Source organism: Eretmochelys imbricata, chromosome 1, assembly GCF_965152235.1.
Source record: "Eretmochelys imbricata isolate rEreImb1 chromosome 1, rEreImb1.hap1, whole genome shotgun sequence".
NCBI lineage: Eukaryota > Metazoa > Chordata > Testudines > Cheloniidae > Eretmochelys > Eretmochelys imbricata.
In genome coordinates this window covers 269318021-269334823 of record NC_135572.1, presented here as the reverse complement: position 1 = coordinate 269334823, position 16803 = coordinate 269318021, and the positions used below count along the sequence as shown (strand labels likewise).

The following is a 16803-nucleotide window of genomic DNA, read 5'->3' as shown; positions in this document are numbered from 1 at the left end:
ATACCAGGGAAAGGCCCAGTGCAAGTAAAACAGTATCCAATCAAGAGGGAAGCCAAAGAAGGTTTACAAAAAACTATAAATCAATTCCTAATGTATGGTATTCTCCGGGAATGTCAGTCAGCCTGGAACACTCCCATTATACCCGTACGGAAGTCTGATGGCATGTATTGGCTGGTACAGGACCTAAGGGCAGTCAATGAACGGGTTAAGACTCTGCACCCTCTTGTCCCTAACCCGTATACCTTATTGGCTTCTACAGGGGGACAGTATACCCATTTTTCAGTCCTCGATCTGAAAGATGCTTTCTTTACCATCCCAGTTGCCACCCCGTCACAGGAGATCTTCTCCCCCACCCTCCTTGGTCAGGCTCTGGCCAGGGACCTAGAGGAGTGGGATAATAAAAAGGCCCTCCTTCTGCAGTATGTAAATGATTTGTTAAATGCCACTGTGGGCCAAACCCCCTGCCTTAAAGCCACCGTGAGCCTCCTGAATTTTATTGGACTCCGGGGATATCGGCTAGCACGAAGTACTAGTACCTCGGGTTCCACATACGGCAAGGGGAGCGTCAGCTTTCAAACGAAAGGAAGGAAGCTATCTGTCAAGTTCCTACCCCAAGTAATTGTAAGCGGCTCAGGGCATTTCTGGGTATGGCAGGCTTTTGCAGAATATGGATCCCAGAGTTTGGACTATGGGCTAAACCCCTGTACGACTGTGTAAAAGGAGCAAATTATGACCCCTTCTATTGGACCCTAGAGGCTGACAGGGCATTTAAAATTTTAAAAAAACAGTTAATGGAAGCCCTGACTCTGGGCCTGCCGGATCTCTCTAAGCCGTTTCAGTTGTATGTACATAAACAAAACAGGGTGGCCCTAGAAGTGCTCACACAGCTGTTAGGAGCATGGAGACGTGGCTTATTTTTCTAAGCAACTGGATCAGGTTGCAAAGGGTTGGCCGGCATGTTTACGGGCATTTGCAGCTACTGCCCTAGTGCTTGAGGAAGCCGAAAAGCTAACATTGGGAGGGATTATGCAAATCTATACTCCCCATATGGTCCGAGTCTTATTGAATGCAAAGGGTGGGCTCTGGCTCACCCAGGCTCGGATTGCTCGGTATCAGGCTAAGCTGTTAGAGAACTCTGAAGTCACCTTACAGCCTTGCCCCTCCCTTAACCCAGCCACCCTCTTGCCAGAAACAGAGGAACAGAAACATGACTGTTCAGAGATCATAGATGTCCAGTACTCCAGCCGTCCGGATTTAAAGGATGTACCCGTCCCAAATGCAGCTTATGAGTGGTACACTGATGGTAGCAGTACTGTAATAGATGGGCAAAGGAGGGCGGGTTATGCTGTTGTGACCCTCCATGACACTGTGGAAGCTGAAGGTTTGCCTGCTGGGACCTCTGCCCAGCTGGCCGAACTAATAGCCCTGACCTGTGCACTTGAACTGTCAAAAGGAAAGCGGGTCAACATTTTTACTGATTCAAAGTATGCTTTTGGTGTGATACATGCTCATGCTGGCCTATGGCAGCAAAGGGGAATGCTGACAGCCCAAGGCTCCCCAGTCAAGTACGGGCCCCAAATCCTCCGGCTCCTAGAAGCCGTACAACTTCCCTTGGAAGTGGCGGTGGTACACTGTAAAGCCCATCAAAGGGAAGATCAAGATGTGGCCAGAGGTAACGCCCGGGCAGATAGAGAGGCTAAGCACGCTGCAATCCTGCCATCCCCTCAGACTGAGAACGCCCATATGCATGTCCTTACCCCATCAGTAGGGGAGCTTCCAACCCCTCAGTACTCTGGGGAGGAGAGACAGCTAACTGACAAACTCGTTCTCCAGGAAAAGGAGGGATGGCTCCATTCCTCAGAAGGGAAGGTCCTCCTACCAAAGGGCCTGATTCGGCCGGTGCTGCAAAAACTACATCAAACCACTCATGCTGGCAGGAAAGCACTTATCCAACTAATGGGAAAACACTTTATCACTTCTGGACTCTGACCCCTGGCTGCCCAGGTACAGGCAGACTGCTTAGTCTGCCAAAAGAATAGCCCCCGACCAGGACATCCTGTGCCACCAGCTGCCCTGGAACCCACTCCGGGCCCCAGACAAATGTGGCAAATAGACTTTACTGAGTTTCCCCGGACCCAAGGGTTCAAATATCTCCTTGTCATAGCGGATCGGTTCAGCGGATGGCCAGAAGCCTTCCCATGCTGTAACTGCACTGCCAGAACAGTGGCCCTCAAGTTTGTTAAGGAGATCATTCCTTGCTTTGGACTCCCCTGGTGGATGGAATCTGACAACGGGACACACTTCACGTCAAAAATCATCCAAAGCATCTCAGATGCCTTACAGATCCCCTGGAAACTCCATACGCCCTGGAGACCGCAAGCCAGTGGTGTAGTGGAGCGTACCAATCAGACCCTTAAACGACATCTCTCAAAAGTGTGCCAAAAAGCCTCACTGCGATGGCCTGATGCTTTGCCCCTCGTCCTACTCCATATCCGCGTTCTCCCAAAGGGTAGATTAGGGCTTAGTCCCTTTGAAATTATGTTTGGAAGGGCATGGCCTATAAATGGCACCCCGGTTCTGTCAGGGGAATGGGAGTTGGGTGATGGTTTTTTTGTCTCAGTATATGTGTTCCCTGTCTGCTGTTCTCTTGTCTCTTCACAGGTATACCAAGAATTCCCAGCCTCTCCTCTTGGACTCCCCGTCCACTCCTTACAGCCTGGTGACTCTGTGCTTGTTCGTACCTGGAAAGACGAGCCTCTCCAGAAAAAGTGGAAAGGACCCTATACCGTCCTGCTGATCTCCCATACAGCGGCAAAGGTTGAGGGACACAAGAACTGGATCCATCACTCTCGTCTAAAGGCAGTACCCACCCCCTCGTCAGCAGAACAGTGGACCGTCCAACCTGCTGACTCCTCATCTAGTGACAATCTCGGGTTAAAGCTACTGTTTAAAAGACACAAATAGCGGGCACCTTAACGCTAAAATGGGCCCACCCAGGTACTGGAGACCCTGGGTTAAAAAAACTCTGGTAATAATTAATTGGGTAATATTGTTATTCTCTGTACTGTTATTTCCAAACTGTGCATATCGAGAGCATAACTCCATTGTTTCGCTTGTGCACCATGTTGCTACTTTAACAAATCAGACTGATTGCTGGGTATGTGCTCCAACTCCACTGTCCCCCAAAACGGGAATGCCCCTTGACATGCTGCCCCTGATCCTAGCAGAATTAGCCGCCACCAAAGAGCAGGAAAGAACGGACTCGCACAAGACCTCTTTACAGCAAGCCACCTATCAGGACCAGGAGTATTCAGTTGCAGTACTCACTGAGGGCGTATTATGTTTTACCCGAAACCAATTTAATCACTATGGGCGTCCTGTGGGAAAGAGCTCCTGTGTTATTACACAATGGGCTAATAAGTATTAAATAAAGACCAAAAAAAAAGGTCAGCTGTGTGGGTGTAATGGTTCCTCCCCTTTTAAAAAAACTCTTACAAATAATCTTACCACAGAAAAAAGGTTTAGAAATATAACTTGCCGTCCAGTTAATATCTCCAATGTAGCAAGCCAATAGTGGGTTTGTAGTAGTCTCTATAGCAAGTGTAATTTAAACAGCACAATTAGAAACACCCCCACTTGTACCCGATCAAAAAAATGGGATGCCCTCTTAGGGGCATATAAACTGTTTAAAAAAGCAGCCAAAGCAGCCTTAATTATCCCAGGAATCCCCTTAAAAAACAGTCCTTACGGGGCCCTATAGGGTCACTGTTTTGTATGTGGTCAAAAGGCTTACAAGGTGCTGCCAGCCAACGGAACAGATAGCTCTTATATAGCTCATGAAGTTCCTCATCTGTCAATAACTGCCACACTGCCCAAAGGCAAGATTAGAAATGCCCAAAATACCTCTGTTAAGTCACAAAAAAAGACCCTGTGGCGACTGACTACAGCATTAAAGGGCAATATAAAAAAGCCCCTCACAACCCAGAAGCTTGTAGGGTGCTCTGTACTGAGAATAGCACCACTGTTTACTGGGCCAGCCATGGCATGCATAGGCCGCTATACTGTAAGGCTGCAAATGGTACTTTAAAAAATTGCCTTAAAGTTAAAAAACTTGGTTAATAATTTAGAGTCAGCAATAAAAACATTAAATAAAAAAGGTACAGCAGCTCAGGACCTTTTCCCTCCAAAACAGGCTGGCTTTGGACTATCTCTTGGCATCCCAAGAAGGGGTTTGTGCCCTCGTCAGGCCCCAATGTTATGTATATATAAATAATAGCAATGATAAAATCTATAAAAAGGTGGTACAGCCTAAGGCCCATGCCCGAGCCAGAGCACAAGTTGCCTATACTGCCCCGAGAGCAATTGGTTGCAAACCTTGTTTTCAGGCTGGAGTTTGTCGTTTTGGCTTGGTGGTTTATTTAGCCTGTTATTAAAATTTCTTTTTTCTGTATTGCTTGTATTACTGGTATTATGCTGTGCAGTCTCATGTGTCAGGGCCCTTTTGCAAAAGTTAATAAGTCATTCTCTTCAGGGCTTTCACAAAGTGCTTATGCAAAATCCTATTGTAAAAAAATAAGTAGCCCAAGTGAAAAAACTCAGAGCCAAGGCTGTTGAGTGTTCTCAAAGGCGGGAGTTGTTGGGGACACTGGGGCATGGCCACTAGGTAACTCGAGAGAATGGAAGACCACGAGTGTCGATGATGCCCCCTCACACTAGGCCCAAGTGTCCTTGGCCCCCCCGCCTGAAGGCACTCGCAGCAGTTATGCTAAAAATCTGCAACAATATGTTGCAAAGTCAAACTGCCTGAAACTAAACAAGGCCAAACAAAGCATATATAAAAAAACAATGCTGAATAAAGCAGCTTTATATATGGTTTAACAAATAATACAAAAAACAAAAAAACTAGCTAGTAACTATATAAATACTTATGGCAGCTTGCTATTAAATAAATATGCTAAAAATATATATATAAAAACCTGTGTAACTTCCTGCTCTGTGTGCAGGATTTAAAATTCTATTCTCCCTGTACCTTCTTTGCAGCTTCAAATAAACTTTTCTGCTTCTCCACCCCATTGTGATTATTGGGTGACGAACACCAGGCAACGGCACTGGGTGCCGGCAACACTCGGGTGAAAGGACCTGCAGGGTCCAGGTCTCAGCATAACTGACAGGTTGTTCCATCACAACCACACATATCCAAACAGCAAAATATGGATCCATGTCTGTCTCCTCCTACCTTTTCTATCTCCTCCAGAAAAGCATCAATGAAGTCTCTGGTAAAGCCTGGATCCCGGGTCTCCTTGTGCTTCTTCACAATCTCTCTTAGGATGTCAAAGCTATCAGCATAGGGTTGGAAGATGTTATGATGAGGCCCAGGAATATACAACAACCAAGGCATCATGTTCAGAATCTAGGATGGAAGAGACAGGAGAGAAAAAGCATTAGATAAGAAAGGCAGTTCTCAGATACTCGGCGGGGGAAGAAATGGAACTGGGATGGAATGTTCCCAACAGGCCAGCTCCCCGACTTCACACTGGGTAAATGTTTTGGAGCTCCCTACCTTGCTCCCTCCACCATGCAATACAATGTGTTCTGACCAACATTGTCTGCATGTAAGTTAACCATCTGACTAACTGCCCCTGTGAGTAAACACCCTCCTCAGTTCAGACTCATTCTGTTACGGGCTGTTCCTAGCCTCCCATCCGCATGACAGTGGCAACAGGAGGACAGTGAAAGAATGGAGGGACAGGGGAAAGATTACTGTTGAGACTTTTCTTATTGTTTCAAGGCTCTAGGGAGATTTTAAATGTTACAAATACTGGCCCTGATGCTGCAGTCCTTACTCAGGATAAATGTCACTGACTCTTATGGGCTGGGCTCATATACCTTTTTTTTTTTTTCTCCTGATCTATCTATTGAGTGTGATGGCCAAGGGCCTGTAAGGCGGAGTTCCCTTGAAGGGCTGGTTTTCTGGAGGAGAGGAAAGTCTCTCACTCGCCATTCCCTGATCTTGGTTGTACTAATGGGATAGTTAATTCTTTTGTAAGAATGTGTGTGTGATATAGAAGATAGTAGTAAGATCCAGTCTGAAAGTCAGCTTCTTGCAAAAATCACATAGAGCAAAGTCACTTGTGTTCCCAGTTGGGAGAAGGTGGGAGGTTCTGGATGCCTTCCTTCCCTAAAAATATTCACAGAGTTCTCTTACTGTATTGAAAAGCATTGAAGTCGGGGGTTAGTTTTGTTGTTGTTGTTGTTTTAAGTTTTAGATGTTCTGTTCAGAAAAACCCTTACAAATTAGGAAACTTCTCTAAACTATCCCAGGCCATCAGTTCATCCAAACTGGGCTGGAAATCTCCTGATAACAAGCCCTCCTTAGAATTTCCTGTACACATCTCTTGTTGACCAAGAAATACTAAGGCTATGTCTACACTACACAGCTTTGAGCGTTACGCTAGAGGCGTGCAGTGTAGCTGCTGTTTGTCGGCGGGAGAGAGCTCTCTTGCCAACAGAAAACTTCCACCCCCAAAGAGTGGCATTAGTGTTGTTGGCAGGACACACTCCTGCTGACAAAGCGCTGTTCACACCAACGCTTGTCGTCGACAAAACTTTTGTCTTTTGGGGGATGTTTTGTTAACACCTCTGACTGACAAAAGTTTTGTCTTTCACGTGCCAGTGTAGACAAAGCCGAAGAGACCAACCTATCTCCAGGCATTTCAGCAGTCCCATTCCTGCCCCAGCTGCCTCTAGAAAATGCAGAGGAACACAAGGGAAATAGCCATGTGCAAACCCTAGCCAGAAAGCATTTGACGGGTTTCAGGAGATTTCTGTTTTATCCAAACTGGTTCATAATCCCTGCATCAAAAGCACCACGGCACCTTTGTCTAAAACACCGTATGGAGTGTGAGCTCTTCATCCCCCTCGGACCCACCCAGGCAACCAAGAGGTTTCATCTTTACTGACAATCAGATTTTTGTGGGCTACCTGGGACATGATTCCAGCTCCTATATTGAAAGCCTCCTCTATCAGATGTAGCATCCTCAGGAATTTCTCATTGTTGTACTCAAAGCGGTTGCCAAAAGTGAGGGAGCACATCACATTGCCGACGGCACTGTTTATGAGGAAGCGTGGATTGAAAGAATGGCCTGAAAAAGATACAGGAACCAACCCAGGAGATTAGGAGGCACACCAGGATCGCAGCCTGCTGCTACATGGGGATGTACTCAACGAGACCCTCCAACACCACAGGAAGTGGGAAATGCACTGCACCTTGCTATTTAGCTGAATCCCCTCCACAGTGGCTGGATCATCTTCACATGGAAACCTCTCTTCCTCCTCCTCTAGAATTGCTCTTCCCTCCAGCTCCATGTACCCTACTCTTGAGAGCACCCCCCTTCCCTGCTTTATGACTAGAGATATGAGAGTTTCCACTCTCCCAAACATACCATCTTTAGAAGTGAACGCAGAGCATAGATATCCAGCTTCCTCAGTCACGCGCTGATCCAGGGATTTCTTCCCCAGCCCAAAATTCCTCAAGGTGGAGAGTGTGAATCTCCTCAGCTCCTTCCAGCCACGGCCATACCTTGCCATCATTATCCCTGCAGGGTTTCAAAGAAATACTAGTCACATAGCCACCTGTTCCCCCCACCCCTCCCTGCTGCTTTAATAAATGGAAAAGGGTTGATTTTGTTGTATTGATTTACTCTTTTTAGTTAATTTATTTCCCCGTTAACTGTGCCACTGTACACATGGCTCACGACAGTGATACTTGTGGGGAGAAATGGGCTTGGGTCCCTTGGGAAGCTGTGTGAGCTAGAGCAATAGTTCCCAACACCGCTCCATGGGCCAGACTTCCTGGTACTTCCGGTTTTTGTGACTCTAGGGGCTGTCTGTGAAACAGGTTTTCAAATAAAGTTTATAATGCCAGATGGCCTTTGAGGCTCTTGCTGGTGGCATCCATTTTGCTGAAAAGCAGAGCCATGTTGTTTGTGCTCCCCAAGAACTGATGTGCATGGAGGAGATGGGAAATTTGCCCAGGACTATGAGAAGCTTTAACTGCTCGAGGGACACTTACCTTCACAGTTTTTTCTATAGCCCAAATGGTCAAATAAAGAAAAGGGTGGTCGATCAGCAAAGTCCTCTGATCTCTGGACTAATGCTTCCTTTACAGCTTCTAACCCATTCAGCACGACCACATTTTTCCATCCAACCTGAAAAGAGAAGATCTTTCCAAACTTCTCAGTGGGCTGTCAAGTAAGAGAGAAAAGAGAAAAAAAGAAAAACAGGATTAAAAATTAAAAACAGCTACAAAGGCTGTAGCTTAAAATGAGAGACACTGTAGCATAGTCTGTGGCAAGCAGAGGGCACAGGGGCTTTGACTGCAGAGTGCTTAATCCCTGCAAGGCTGTCGACCCAAGAGGGAATATGCCCAATTCTGGTAGGAGGGATCTAGCTCAGCACCACGTTCTCATACCATGCCGTGCGGATTTGGGTGGAAAGGCAAACAGTGTCCCTCTCCCTGGCCACTTTCATTTCCCAACTGCTATTTGTCCATAAAGAACATTGTTGGGTTTCAAAGTACTGTCTCACTGCACCAATACTCAGCTTTCCATTAGCCTGGTCAAAACTCAATTTCCAGATAGCGGGAAATTTTGACATTTTGAAATTTGTTTCCAGTTAGAATCAGAATGAAAACAAATTTCCCAGACATTGAAATTTCCAAAAAAGTTCTGTTTTGGAAAGTTTTTGTTTCACAATGTCATTTTGAAATCTGGACGTTTGGATTCTAATGCTGTTTTGTTACATGGGGCTTTTTTATTTGCATAGGATTACATTTTATCCATAACATGTCAGTGGTAATAGCGCTCTGAATAGTACTGCTACTGATGTGTTACGAAATAATATAAAAATAATTAGAAATGAAGAACTCCAAAACAAACATTTTCCAAAGTGAACACATTTTCCCTTCAAAAGGCCACCCCCGGGGAATAGTCATCAAAACCAGCATTTCTGGTCTAAAAACCGGTTCAATGAAGACATTCCCACCAGCTCTACTGTACAGCTGTGTATGGGACCCATTGCTAAAGTGCTGTAATTCTCCAATTTACACACACCCCTTGGGAGGGTGCGTCCAAGTCCTAGTTTAAGGGCCCAAATGAGGAATAAGGCACTTACATGGCTGCTTTCTCAACCATTAGAGTAGTGCAAACTAGTGCAAATGCTTTCTTTATGTTAACATTTACTTTAACAAGTATAGTGAACGATGCAAACTGATTTACAGTTTTGATGTACATATGGTTCCATAATGTATTACTGATCAACAATTAACCACCCACCTACAGTGAGACGGGGATGTCACAAGTTCATATGATGAAAATTGGTGATTTTTTTTGCCTTGCTTTTATTCTGTTTAGCTTTTCTCCTTTTATAGATTGAAATCTTCCTGCAATGCAGTAAATAATAGGTGCAGTTCAGCTGCCACACAAGAACCAGAAACTGATCTGGCATGGCTGCTATTCACCAACCCTCTCTGCCAGTCAGTGAAAGGCATCTGTCCCTCTGGCACTTACCTCTGTTAAGGCAAGGCGAGGACATTGGAAATTGATCTGCAGCAAGTTCCCAATGAAAGGGAAGGAGACAGGACCCGGAGGGTAGTTGTTCCATCTCTTTCTGCGCTTCATGTGATCGAAAAGCAGGATAAAGACAGCACAAGAGAGGCCAAGTGTTGTGAAGCTGTTCCAGAGGGATGGGAGCTGGGACCCGAGCCAGGAGAGCAGTTCCATTGTGTCTCTCCTACCTCACTCTGTCCCCCAATACGTTTTTCCCTTTCCCCTCCAACACTTTCCCTATTCCTGTTTCACCTTCTCCCAGTCTGTCTGTCTGTTTCTTTCTCCTACTTTCCCTCTCTCACTCTCCCCATCCCTCTCTTCCTTTCCCTCCGTTTTTATCTATTTTGCTAGCTATTCTATTCTAGTCACACCCTCTCTTCTAAGAATGAAGTGCCATAAGCCTACACAGGACTTTACAAATAGCAAAGTGCCGGGCTGTGTAGTTATTGTTTCTCTTCAACTCCTCCCCAGACCTCGTAGGAGTGGAGATGAAGGTGTGCCTGTCCTCACTTTACGCAAGCCATAATTTTACACAAAATCTGTAGGAGGAGTCACAGCTGGGGGCCGATCTTGTGATAGTTGGAGCCAAAAAATGTACCGATGAGGACTCTTGATTCCCTCCCACTCTCTCCACTTCAGCAGTAGAATTATAGCAGGCAAATTAGCTAAAAAGGAAGAGGTTTGACTGGCTTTGTTACCTCTGACATCAATATCTAGGTTTTTTTTAAACAATATATATATCTGCTCATCCCTGTGGTATCTAACCATCACAGTAGCACTACTTAAAAAGCATCTGAGTTTTCCATGACTGGAATTATAACAATTAGACATCAATCATTAAGAATTTAATTACAACCCAATTTCTTCAAAATCATAAGAATATAAGAACGGCCATACTGGGTCAGAGCAAAGGTCCATCAAGCCCAGTATCCTGTCCTCTGACAGTGCCCAATGGCAGGTGCCCCAAAGGCAAGTGATCCATGCCCTGTCACCCAATCCCAGCTTCTGGCAAACAGAGGCTAGGGACACCATTCCTGCCCATCCTAGCTAATAGCCATTGATGGACCTATCTTCCATGAATCTATCTAACTCCCTTTTGAACCCCATTATAGTACTGGCCTTCACAACACCCTCTGGCAAGGAGTTCCAGAGGTTGACAGTGCATTGTGTGAAAAAATACTTTCTTATGTTTGTTTTAAACCTGCTACCTATTAGTTTCATTTGGTGACCCCTGTTTTTGTATTATGAGAAGTAGTTAACAAAACTTCCTTATTTACTTTCTCTACACCAGTCATGATTTTATAGACCTCAAACATATCACCCCTTAGTCGCCTCTTTTCCAAGCTGAAAAGTCCCAGTCTTATTAATCTCTCCTCACATGGAAGCCGTTCCATAACCCAAATAATTTTTGTTGCCCTTTTCTGAACCTTCTCCAATTCCAATATATCTTTTTTGAGATGGGGCGACCACATCTGCACGCAGTATTCAAGGTGTGGCCATACCATGGATTTATTTAGAGGTAATATGATATTTTCTGTCCTATTATTTATCCCTTTCTTGATGATTCCCAATATTCTGTTCCCTTTTTTGACTGTCACTGCACATTGAGTGGATGATTTCAGAGAATATCCACAATGGCTCCAAGAACCCCTTCTTGAGCGGTAACAGCTAATTCAGACCCCATCATTGTATATGTATAGTTAGGATTATGTTTTTCAATGTGCATTACTTTGCATTTATCAACATTAAATTTCATCTGCCATTTTGTTGCCCAGTTACCCAGCTGTGTGAGATCCTTTTGTAGCTCTTCGCAGTCTGCCTGGGACTTAACTATCTGGAGTAGTTTTGTATCATCTGCAAATTTTGCCACCTCACTGTTTACCCCTTTTTCCAAATTGTTTATGAATATGTTAAATAGGACCGGTCCCAGAACAGACCCCTTGGGGACACCATTATTTACCTCTCTCCATTCTGAAAACTGACCATTTGTACCTACCCATTGTTTCCTATCTTTTAACCAGTTACCAATCAATGAGAGGACCTTCCCTCTTATCCTATGACTGCTTATTTTGCTTAAGAGCCTTTGGTGAGGGACCTTGTCAAAGGCTTTCTGAAAATCTAAGTACACTATATCCACTGGATCCCCTGGTCCACATGCTTGTTGACCCCCTCAAAGAATTCTCGTAGATTGGTGAGGCATGATTTCCCTTTAGAAAAACCATGTTGACTTTTCCCAACAAATTATGTTAATCTATGTGTCTGACAATTTTGTTCTTTATGATAGTTTCAACCAATTTGCCTGGTACTGAAGTGAGGCTTACTGGCCTGTAGTTGCCAGGGTCACCTCTGGAGCCCTTTTTAAAAATTGCTGTCACATTAGCTATCCTCCAGTCATTTGGTACCGAAGCTGATTTAAATGATAGGTTACAGATGACAGTTAGTAGTCCTGCAATTTCACACTTGAGTTTCTTCAGAACTCTTGGGTGAATACCATCAGGTCCTGGAGACTTATTATGTTTAGTTTATCAATTTGTTCCAAAACCTCCTCTAATGACACCTCACTTTGGACAGTTTCTTAGATCTGTCACCCAAAAAGAATGTCTCAAGTTTGGGAATCTCCTTCACTTCCTCAACAGTGAAGACTGATGTAAAGAATTCATTTAGCTTGTCCGCAATGGCCTTATCGTCTTTGAGTGCTCCTTTAGCATCTTAATCGTCCAGTGGCCCCACTGGTTGTTTAGCAGGCTTTCTGCTTCTGATGTATTTAAAAAAAGTTTTGCTATTACTTTTGGAGTCTTTGGCTAGCTGTTCTTCACATTCTTTTTTGGTCTTTCTAATTATATTTTTACACTTCATTTACCAGAGTTTATGCTCTTCTCTATTTTCCTCATTAGGATTTATCTTCCACTTTTTAAAGGATGCCTTTTTGCCTCTCACTGCTTCGTTTTATTTGTTGTTTAACCACGGTGGCTCTTTTTTGGTTCTCTTACTATGTCTTTTAAATTCGGGTATACATTTAAGTTGAGCCTCTATTATGGTGTCTTTAAAAAGTTTCCATGCAGATTGCAGGGATTTTACTTTTGGTACTGTACCTTTTAATTTAAAATCATTTTTTGCATGTGTTTTCTAGGAGGTTTAACTACATAGAAATGTCTGTCTTACTCTATTATCAGGATCGTTCCATCAAAGAAAAGGTGAGCCAAGTGCTGCATTTCTTAAAAGCTCACTTTTTCTTTGATTGTAATGCTAACTAATTAACAATTTGACTTGTAAATCCTCAGAGAAGTCAGTCAGTACGGTCAACCCTGTGGCCTGAAGCCTAGGAAAGAAGGAAGGAAACAGAGTCAGCTCTCTGCTGTTATCTGCTGGAGAGCAAGAGGCATGGACTGAGTAAGGCAGCACCACATTTACATATTAACTTCAGATAGTTTGGGGACATAGCGGTATAATTTGGCTGAGTTTTGAACTTGCAGCCCATATTACCCTGGTGGGAACCATCTGGGCAAAGCCTGAACAATGACTGAGTACAGGGTTGCCCTGAAGAAGACTGATGTTTGCCAAGGTCGGGTAAGAGTCCTTGGACAGAAGGAGCCCAAGTTCCAGAAAAAAGAGAGATTGTCCATTCTTGGTTAATTGCTGGGACTGCTTTCGCAGTGGTTAAGAACTCTTCTGGGGCTGTCAGATCACTTATTCCCCTGGTATCGTAACAAAACCTGAGCTGAAAGCTACAGTTGCCTGATATGGGCAGAGCTGAGCAGTGGTTCTTGGAATGCTAACTGGGCCTTTAAACAACAAAAAATAAAATAAACAAATAAACCTTTCCACCTTGAAGTGCCTTGTGTACCTAAAGTCTAACTGCAATGCTTTTGCTGTGTGTCCAGCTCATTACATTCTCCTCAGCCTCTATTCAGTGATATTCCAAGAGAATTCGAGCAAGCAAAGTCCCAAAAGGCAAACTCTTCTCCATAACCTTGAGTAGTTTTGGCTTCTGTGCTAGCTTTGGTTATGTTGTCATGCTTCCCGCAGCCTCCATTGGCCGGGAACGGTGAACTGTAGCCACTGAGAGCTGCGGGGGGCCATGCCTGCGGATGGTCAATGTCAGCAAAATATCTCACAGCCTGCAATCAGCTTACCCTCATGGACCACATGCAGCCCACGGGCTGCAGGTTGCCCACCACTGCTTTAGAGCCTACCAGTCAAAGCATGAAGGGACATATGAATGTTTAGCATATCTGCCATTTTTGCCAGAAGCTGGGAATGGGCGACAGGGGATGGATCACTTGATGAGTACCTGTTCTGTTCATTCCCTCTGGGGCACTTGACATTGGCCACTGTCGGATGGCTGGATACTGGGCTAAATGGACCTTTGGTCTGAGCCAGTAGGTCATTCTTAGGTTCTTATGTAAATACCTTGCAATACCTGCTAAAACAGTGCTATGCAAATACCTGTTCCCACTTTCAGGTGACATTGTAAATAAGAAGCGGGCAGCATTATCTCCCATAAATGTAAACAAACTTGATTGTCTGAGCGATTGGCTGAACAAGAAGTAGGATTGAGTGGACTTGTATGAGGTGAATTGAAAAATACTACTTCTTTTGTTTATCTTTTTTACGGTGCAAATATTTGTAATAAAAATAAATATAAAGTGAGCACTGTACACTTTGTATTCTGTGTTGTAATTGAAATCAATATATTTGAAAATGTAGAAAAGCATCCAAAATATCTATAATAAATTTAAATTGGTGTTCTATTACTATTTAACAGTCAATTAAAACAGAGATTAATTGCAACTATTTTTTTAATCTAGTCAATTTGTTTTGCGATAAACTCATGCATTAACTGTGATTAATTGACAGCCCTAGAGTGGCAGGGTGGACTAGGTCTGGAGGTCCCTTGCTGGAGGCCTTGCAGCCTGCATCACCCTGCCCCAGAATACAGCAGTGAGAAGTCCTCCAGGCAGCCTAGAGTGGCTGCAGAGAAACAACAAATCAGAGGGATGATGAAGTAGCTAATCTGGGGCCAGAACGGCCCTATACAAGACAAGCACTAGAGCAGAGAAGTCAGTTGCTGGCTGGAGCTCGAGGAGTGAAGCCTGGGTGACTGGCTGGCTGGCTGGAAGAGCAGCAGTACCGCGGACAGCTTACTGTGGAGAGCTCACTGCAGACATGACTGAAGCCCAGGGAAGGCTGCTGATGACCAGGTGCCTGGCTGGTGGGAAGAGCAGCAGGACCAGCGGAAGGTTAGTGTGGGCAGCCTGAAGCCCAGGGGGACTGAGCACAGAACCTGGCCAGGCCAGCAAGGGTACCGAGATGGGCCCCGCTGGTCTGGTTGAAGACTGAGCCCCTGGGCTGCTGAAACACCAGCAGCTGCGGGTACTGAGATGGGCCCTGGCTGGGTGGCTGAAGAAGGCAGTGCCTCTGGGAGAAATCTTAGAGCTACAACCCCATACCAGGGCTGAGCTAAGAACTTGGACTTTAAACCCCAGAAGGGGAGACAGTGTATGTGGCTTGGCCGGAGGGCTGAGTCGCTGAAGACCCACTGAAGAACCATCGGCTGGGGACGGGGGGCGCTCACGAGAGGCAGGTGCCACCCCGAAAAAAACCTGGGATCGCAGGCATATCAGCCAGAGAAAAGGGGACACTCATGAGAGGTGGGTGCTGACCCCGTTACACCTAGTTAGAAATGTGACTGTATGCTGGTAAATGTTACTGCATTGGAGGCAATGCGTTCCATTCGTTGGGCAGGAAGTCCTCTGCATTAGTCAGTAGCACCCTAATGAAGGACTAGTCTTAATGGAGTTCAAAGGGAATCCTGTCTCATCCATGACAGGCAAATGTCAGCTGCAACGGGGGAATACCCAAAAGAGTAGGGATGGACAGAGGGATCCTTAAGACTCCCAGATGGAAACACACAATTTAAAGGGGTGAGGGAAACCACTCCTCCTGCCCAAAAAAGTTGCGGGTTTTTACATTGTCTTTATTTTTTTTGCAGGGTAAAACCTAAATTCTCTTTCCAGCTGAAAGCACCAACCATCCTTGGTAAGTTTTTGTGCAGCCACAAAAAACAATCGTTTTCTTTGCGTCTAAGTTTTACTTTAAATGTGGTAATTATTCCTGTGGTTTATTGTTTGTATTAGGATAGTACCTGGAGGTCTCTTTGTGCTAGGCATTGTACAGATACACAGTAAGAGACAGTCCCGGCCCTGACTGCGCCCCGGGACCCTCTACCCAACCCCACCACCACCATGCGCGCTGCCGCCCCCTTTACATGCCGCTCAGAGCAGCAGGAGCTCGCAGCCCCACTGCCCACATGGCAGCGTCACTGCGTGGCTGGGGGAGTAGTGGGGGAGAGGCCGGGGACGAGCCTCCTGGGCCAGGAGCTCAGGCGCCGGGCAGGACAGTCCTGCGGGCCGGATGTAGCCCACGGGCCGTAGTTTGCCCACCTCTGGTTTAGATATCTATTGTTAGAGGTTGACAATGTAACCGAAGGACTCCTGTCTATCGCTGTATTCTGTTAAGTCAGAGATCAAAAGGAGATGTTAACATTTAGATGAACTGTCAATGTAGTAATAGCACTGTCTTCATTTCTCTTTGAAGTATGCAGTAAACTTCCTGTAAATGGCAGGAAATGGGCAGTTGCCTTACATTAATTCATGTAACTAATTAGCAATGGTGCTTAGGAAATCGGAGGTTACTTCAAGACCACTACTGGTCACCCAAGGACTGCATGCTGTCAAGAGGCTGCTGGACAACTATAAAAAGAACTCTAGGGCCCTGAGCCTCTTATCTCAGATCTGCTTAACCTTCATCAGGGGAAGTTTGAGTCACAAGACTGAGGTCTCCAGCTCCATTCTGGATCACCCTGATCTTGGATATTGGACTTTGGACAAGAACCTGAAAAACTGATTCTGGAAAGGACTCTCTGAAATTCTAGAGCTCACCCACTCTACTATGAAACTGACCTAAGCACTTTGTTCATATCTGTATGTATAATGATCTTTTAACCAAAACTCTCTCTCTTTTTTCTTTTTTAATAAATCTTAGTTTTGTTAATAAGAATGGGCTGTAAGTGTGTATTTGGGTAAGATCTGAGATATTCATTAACCTGATGGGCAATGTGTCCGATCCTTTGGGATTGGTAAACTTTTTACATGATGAACAAGATATTCAGTAATCCTCATCATATCTGACTTGGGTG

General features: G+C 45.0%; 1 protein-coding gene across 1 annotated transcript in view; it reads right to left on the bottom strand.

Moving 5' to 3' along the window:
* Positions 1-9779, bottom strand: part of LOC144259388 (cytochrome P450 2D15-like) — a 30250-nt gene extending 20471 nt beyond the window's left edge. The window contains exons 1-5 of the mRNA XM_077807602.1: positions 9567-9779; positions 8072-8243; positions 7443-7595; positions 6982-7142; positions 5237-5410 (exon numbers count right to left, since the gene is read on the bottom strand). Coding sequence (XP_077663728.1) covers positions 5237-5410; positions 6982-7142; positions 7443-7595; positions 8072-8243; positions 9567-9779 — 873 coding nt within the window. The remainder of the gene's footprint in view (positions 1-5236; positions 5411-6981; positions 7143-7442; positions 7596-8071; positions 8244-9566) is intronic.
* Positions 9780-16803: the final 7024 nt, after the last annotated feature.